Consider the following 7,500-nt stretch of genomic DNA (forward strand, 5'->3'; position numbering starts at 1 on the left):
AGTCCAACTGCAAGACATTAAAGCAGAAACTCTCCAAGAACAGCCGTGGCCTACTGGTTAGCACTTCGGAGGGTTGCCGGTTCGAACCCCGACCAGTAGAACGGCTGAAGTGCCCTTGAGCAAGGCACCTAACCCCTCACTGCTCCCCGAGCGCCACTGTTGATGCAGGCAGCTCACTGCGCCGGGATTAGTGTGTGCTTCACCTCACTGTGTACGTACACTGTGTGCTGTGTGTGTTTCACTAATTCACGGATTGGAATAAATGCAGAGACCAAATTTCCCTCACGGGATCAAGTGAGTATATACTTATACTCAGGCTTGGAATTTCACCATTTTAGGGGCAAGGCCACTTGGCCTTCAGTTGGGCATATCTGGTGGGGGGCACAAAGGCCACATGTCAGGGCACCAAGGCCAAAGTTAACTATACAGTAGTAGGCTATAAAAATGATCAAAATTGTATTTAGCCTATTCACAGCAGTAGACCTGCATCACTGTATGAAACATTACAAAAACATGAAACATGACATATTACCGTATTTTCCGGACTATAAGTCGCTCCTGAGTATAAGTCGCATTAGTCAAAAAATGTGTCATGAACAGGAAAAAAACATATAAGTCGCACCGGACTATAAGTCACATTTATTTAGAAATGTATTTCACAAAATCCAAAACCAAAAACAGAGACTATGTAACTGGATTATTGAGGCCAAAAAGATTAATGTTAATGAAGACGAAGGAGTGAAGGCACCCAAGAGGAGGGCAGGAAGGTCATTGCAAAGCAAAATATTCACTGAAAGAAAATACCATGTGGTACACCAAAATGTATCTAAAATGTGGAGAATACAATGCAATCAAGCATTTTGGGCGATGTGGAGTCACAGGCTGGCAGCAGATTAAATGCTCACAAGAGAGAAAAAGATTCAGTTTTAGACGTGACTGAAGCAAGCCAGGCGATAGGCCTATAGGCCCCACGGTAATTGTAAAGCAATTTACAAAAGATTCACTGAACAAAAATGCTGATATGATACATGAAAATTTTGCTAAAAATGTGGAGAATGCAATGCAATCAAGCATTTTGGGCGATGTGGAGTCACAAGCTGGCAGCAGATTAAATGCTCACGATAGAGAAAAAGACGGTTTTAAAAGGACGTGACCGAAGCTGAGGCAAGCCAGGCAATAGGCATATAGGCCCGACGGTAATTGTAAAGCAATTTACAAAAGATTCACTGAACAAAAATGCTTATATGGTACATGAAAATTTAGCTAAAAATGTGGAGAATGCAATGCAATCAAGCATTTTGGACGATGTGGAGAGACAAGCTGGCAGCAGATTAAATGCTCGAGAGAGAAAAATATGCGGTTTTAAAAGGACGTGCAGACCGAAGCTGCAGCAAGCAGGTGATTATTTAGAAATGTATTTCACAAAATCCAAGACTAAGAACAGACAATGTAACTGAACACATTGAGGCCAAAAATATTGAGAATTCTACAGGGAATCTTGATGACGAAGGAGTGAATAGTGGCAAGAGGCAAGCCGAAGGCTGCTGACAAGTGCCCGACGCTATTGTAAAGCAATTTACAAAAGATTCACTGAACAAAAATGCTGATGTGGTACATGACATTTTAGCTAAAAATGTGGAGAATGCAATGCAATCAAGCATTTTGGACGATATAGCGTATTGGCACAAGCTGGCAGCAGAACAAATGCTCGCCGAGAGAGCGAGAGAAAAAAAGATGCACATTTAAAACCAGGGCCTAAATTTCAGCGTGGGATTGCGCATAAATTATTACTAAGTATTGAGCATACTAATAAAAGTCCTGCAACCATCATAATGCGAGAAATTCCCACACATTTTACAGCGCTGTCTGACGATAATCTAATAATGGAGCGGCCTGAAAGCGGACCAACTCTGACTTCAATTGAACCCCATGCAGAGACACACACACGCGCGCGCAGGACCACTTTGGGGGTGCCTCTCTCTTTGCTCTCTCTCTCAGCAGGATTTGTCACCGCTAAAGTCAAATTATTATAGCCTATTACGTGCTTCTATCAACCGCTATCGACAGGAAAGGAAAACAAACGTTTAGCGATCAGGAACCGCAAACACAGAAGCATGACAGCCTATAATATAACGCGAGAGAACATGGATGTGTTCTCCATTTGAGGAACGTTATAATCGATTGCGGACGTGAACAGACAGCCACAGACACGGAGTGCATAGTAGGCCTACTTTCACTTTCTGTGCGTATTTACGTGAAAGATAATTAGTAGCAAAACAGCGATCAAATATTACATGGGAGTGAGTTTTGTTTTCAAATGTTTTCATGCATGTCCAGATAACGGGTGAGGAATGTTTAGGGGACAGACTATCGTGAATCCTGAATTTATGGCTGGGCAAAGCACAGCACCTTTATTTGGATCATGGCTTGTAGCCTATTCGAGTCAGCTATAGGCCTTCATTTCTTGCGTTTTACTGTAAGACATAGGCCTATACTTTTCGTTTGGAGCAGCATACCGGTAGGCTATCAATGGCATTGGGTCACTATTAAGTTTCATGTATGAAAGAGTGTCGGGATGTCCATCCGCTTATTGTGAGATAAGGCATCCGCTTTCATTCATTCATTCATTCATGGAACGTGTGCTGTGCTGCAAGGGAAACCTTATTCCGTATAGCCAAAGAGGTCTAAGATAGCCTAAATTTAGTTATTTTTTAAATTATGCATGATTTACTTTTTTATAAAATTCGTAGGCTGATGCCTGGCAGCAACAATTGTGTTTAAATAGGTTAACCTGGGCTGCGTGCTACTGGTAGCTTGAGAGCAATGTGTTGGAGACTCATGGTGTAGGACAATGACTTCGTTGGCAACAATATTAAACCAACCAACAATATAAATTATTAAGAAGAGCTATTTTATGAGTTAAATTGAAACAAAATTATACTGGCTTTTATTTGTCCGAATCTGAGGCCCAGCTATAAATAGAATCCCGGCAGTAATTTGAGGATTTAAGTATGCACGTGTGTTTCATGACGTGCATTTGAGAGCGCTCTCTCAAGGCTGTAGACAATAATGTTTCATGTAGGGTTCATGTCAGTTAATATAAATTAACATTTAAAAACATGTTCAATTATATAATTTTTTTCATATATAAGTCGCACCTGACTATAAGTTGCAGGACCAGCCAAACTATGAAAAAAAGTGTGACTTATAGTCCGGAAAATACGGTACATAGAACTGTAAATCATCTGATTATCTAATATTTACAGATATCTAGGCTATATTTAACATTTACTTTATATTTGGCCTGTTATGAAATCATGTATTGAACAATTTAGCACAGTTCAGCTTTAAGAAACTCAAATAGCCTAGATGCATGCTTAGCATTTTGTGATCATTAAGGCTACTTTAACAAACTCTTAGTCAGCTGTATATCCTCTGATTTTAATATTTACCGACATCTAGGCGATATTTGTAACATTCACATTTTGTATTTGGCCTGTTATGAAATCACGTCGAAAAATTTAAACACGTTGTGAAACTTAAAGCCCAAATTTGGAGACATGCATGTCGAAATTTGCTGCAAATTCAAAACCGGATTACTCTGGAACGGCTAACTGTACAGGGGACTGCTTTACACCTTTGTGTTCGCTAAGGTCTGCTGTTTATTTTGATATATGGTTTGCCTTGTTGTGAAGTATTCCATCGAGATGAATGGGTAGGGAGATAGGCGCAGAACCTAGAATTTATGATTCAATTTAATCATAGTATTTATTTGTCTCGCGAACCGATCACCAAACGGCTAACATCGTTTACAAGCTGAGAAAAAGCTCTTTCATGTGATGTGATACTTGTGATGTCTGTATGATGTGTAGGCCAGCGGTCCCCAACCACCGGGCCGCAGGACATTCCTAACCGGGCCGTAGCCTACGACATGAGTTTTAAAAAAATGCATGCAAACTAAACTCAATTTAATTCGTAACACGTTTTTACATGGCATAGGCCTATATGCAGTTGTTTGATTGCACGCATGTTTGCATTTTGCAAGGTCTATTTTCTTACGTCTGTCTGTCCCGCCTTCAACACGTTACATATTGCCTTAAGCGCTGCGCAGCCTCAGGTCAGCTCACTTCACTTGATTAGTTCTTGGCGAACGGTAGTGTCACACGAAGTTAGCTAAACTGCTAGAATGAGCAACAAAAAACAAGCATCTTTAGCAGGTCACTGGCCAGAGTGTTCGAGAGCCGCTGCACAGATATCTTACAGAAAAAAAGTCACCGTTAGCTGCACATTTTAGTGATGAGGACTGGGTGTCAAAACTCGCTTACCTGTGTGGCATATTCGGGTTGCTTAATGACCTCAACCTGTCACTCCAGGGGAGAATGACGACTGTCTTTAAACTGGCAGATAAAGTCGCTGCATTTAAAGCCAAGCTTGATTTGTGGGGATGAATGGGGACGGGGTGTATTTGATATGTTCCAAACAGTAGTGGGGGTTTTGGGAGAGACTGAGGCAGGGCCCTTTCTCTCGCACCTGGTGCGCGATCACCTTGTTGCGCTTTCAAATGAGTTTGAACGTTAGGCTACTTCCCATCCTCCAAAGATCCACGGCAAACCAATGAGTGGGTCCGCAACCCATTTGTCAATATCCCGAATAGTCCTAACTTGTCAGCGCAGGAGGAAGAGCAGTTGATCGAAATTGCAAATGACTGTGGTCTTATTAGTGTGTGTATAAGGAAACCTCTCTGGTGGATTTTTGGATCAAAACCAAAGCAGAATATCCCGAGATAGCCGTAAAAGCGCTGAAAACGTTGCTACCATTTCACGTATCTATGCGAGGCCGGGCTTTCTGCAATGACTGCAACTAAGACCAAATTGCGCAATCGACTGGACATTTCAAACACACTGAGGGTGTCACTGTCTTCCATCACCCCCAGATGGAACATTCTTGTTGCAGGGAAACAAGCACAGGGCTCCCACTGATTATATTCGTAATGCATGTTTAGTTCCCATGTTTTGTTACCATATTTTGTTCACACATGATAGATGTAGCTTCAAGTAAATTTTCATAGTTCATATTGTTCAATTTTCACTTCTTCAAGTTCACGTTTTTCACATTATTAAGAGTTCGTTACCTTCACTGTTCATACATAACTGGAGCTAGTTCTTTTCAAGTAGGCTAATGCATGCACAACACATATGGAACATGGAACCCCCGAACCCCCTCCCCCCCGGTCCGTGAAAAAAAAATGGGAATCAAACTGGTCCATGGTACGTAAAAGGTTGGGGACCCCTGGTGTAGGCTACTTCGCGAGTACTGTAGTTAAACTGAAAAGAATGGGTGAATCTGGACGCACTTTCTTTCTTGCCGTCACTTTCTCCAATGCATAAAAGACTACATTAGTTTGCGCTGTGAATGCTAAGATTATTTTGTCAGGCCATAGGCTAATAAAATACGCTATTAGTCGGACGCAAACCAGAATATTGAAAGAGGGCGGCACCAAGGCCACAGTGGCCTGTAAACCTCTGATTTTCAAAGGGGCATCACGGCCAACGCAAGGGGCAAAGACGGCCATGGCCGTCGTGGCCGCCGTGAAATTCCTACCCTGCTTATACTTATACTTAAAGGTGCTATGTGTAAGAATTGAGGTAAAAATATCCAAAAAATTAGCTACACGCATCAAAAGAATGAGAAGAAATAAGGGAGATGATGTCATTAAAAAAATGACACGGTATAGTGCTGCAGAGACATTAACCTGAATTAGCATGCTAAATTACTAGCCACAGCCCGACAGGTGTCATAATACCAGTTTCGGCCATGGGAGGAGGTATGCGGGCAACATAACCGCCAGCCAAACTGCAATACACAAATAACTCGCACGGCTTGTGGGCGTACAAAGAGTATACACCTGTCAGGCTGTGGCTAGTAATTTAGCATGCTAATTCAGGTTGATATCTCTGCAGCACTATACCTATTTTTTTAATGACATCATCACTCTTATTTCTTCTCATTCTTTTTGGATATTTTTACCTCAATTCTTACACATGGCACCTTTAAGTTCAATGGATGCAATCGTGAAGGTGATATCAATGAAGGGGTTCTATGTTAATATGTAACTTGGCCTGTTAACGAACGCAGTGCAGTCATGAATAAAACGATGAGTCTCGCAGGTGTGCGTTCGATAGTCATGAATAAAACGATGAGTCTCACAGGTTTGCGTATGATATTAATGAATAAAACGATGAGTCTCACAGGTTTGCGTACGATAGTCATGAATAAAACGATGAGTCTCACAGGTGTGTGTTTGTGTGTGTGGTGAGGTTGAGGAGACGTTTGTTGACCTGAGTGCTCTCCCTTGCCAGCGTGTGTTGAAAGAAAGCGTCGCCTCTCGCATGTTCATCTCCTCGTTCAGATAGGAGCTCATTTACGTGACGTCCGGCGGAAGTACTTGTAACATGTCGGGATATGCTGTTTAGATATACGGTCCAACCGCTTGTTATCCGCAGAACATGCAGACACCTACTTACACCTATGTCTGAAGCAGCTACACACACACACACACACTCACACTCACACTCACATACACTTAGACATATGTCTAAAAGCAGCTAATGAGGAGGATGATGATAATGATGGTGTGTGTGTATGTGTGTGTTCACCCTCACAGGACGTCGTCAGAACAGTTATTCAGAGTGGCGGTGTCAAGCACCTGGTGACCATGGCAACGAGTGAGCACATGATCATGCAGAACGAGGCTCTGGTTGCCTTGGGCGTCATCGGCGCCCTCGACCTGGGTGAGTCCCAGAGGTCAAAGGTCATATCTGACCTCACGTAACCTCCTGACCTTGTGGTGACCTCTCATCCCTCCCTGTCTGGCTGGGGGTGAAAGTGAGGGAGTTGATATCATAGACATAGACACACACACACACACAAACACACCAATGGCGGCCGGTGGTTAAAAAAATAACGGAGGAAGGAATGTCCGCTTGATTGGTGTTAGTGGCAAATGTGAGGTTGTGATGGTGTTGGTGGCATATGTGAACAATAGAGTATGTAGGCCGCCTACCCAGACACATTTATAGCAGCAGTATGTACTATGTAGCATTTTAACTGGCAATGTTGTGCAATAAATGCTGTTCTGACATTCTCAGGGGGGGTCTGACCTAAGGAGCTAGGCTAGCATGCAGCAGCCAGAAAAGTTGTGGGTTCAATTCTTGGCTTCCACCATTGTGCATTTGAGCAAGGCACTTAACCCCAAATTCCTCCAGGGACAATGGACTTTATAATATAATTTCAATATATGTCACTTTGGATAATAGTGCTAAATTAATAAATGTAAATGTAAATAAATGTAAATGTAGGTCTGGGAAGTCAGGGAAGATATGTAGGTCTAGTTATGAAATACTTTTTTCCAGATGTGCAAAATTATGGAAAGTCTGGAGGTTTTGCTCAATGTAATACATTTGCAGAAAAGCCTATTATACTAAAAAATAGACACTTGTT

The 7,500-nt window shown here is 42.2% G+C and overlaps 1 protein-coding gene across 2 annotated transcripts in view; it reads left to right on the forward strand.

Moving 5' to 3' along the window:
• The window catches only part of rap1gds1 (RAP1, GTP-GDP dissociation stimulator 1), an 80,583-nt gene that overhangs the window by 69,154 nt on the left and 3,929 nt on the right, over window positions 1-7,500 (forward strand). For both annotated transcript variants that reach the window (XM_076288451.1, XM_076288450.1), the window contains one exon: window positions 6,665-6,791. In XM_076288451.1, the coding sequence (XP_076144566.1) occupies window positions 6,665-6,791 (127 nt within the window). The remainder of the gene's footprint in view (window positions 1-6,664; window positions 6,792-7,500) is intronic.

Source organism: Alosa pseudoharengus, unplaced genomic scaffold (genome assembly GCF_046254945.1).
Source record: "Alosa pseudoharengus isolate Yale_2024_CS ecotype anadromous, Long Island Sound unplaced genomic scaffold, YU_APseudo_1.1 YU_APseudo_1.1_scf_17, whole genome shotgun sequence".
Taxonomy (NCBI): Eukaryota; Metazoa; Chordata; class Actinopteri; order Clupeiformes; family Clupeidae; genus Alosa; species Alosa pseudoharengus.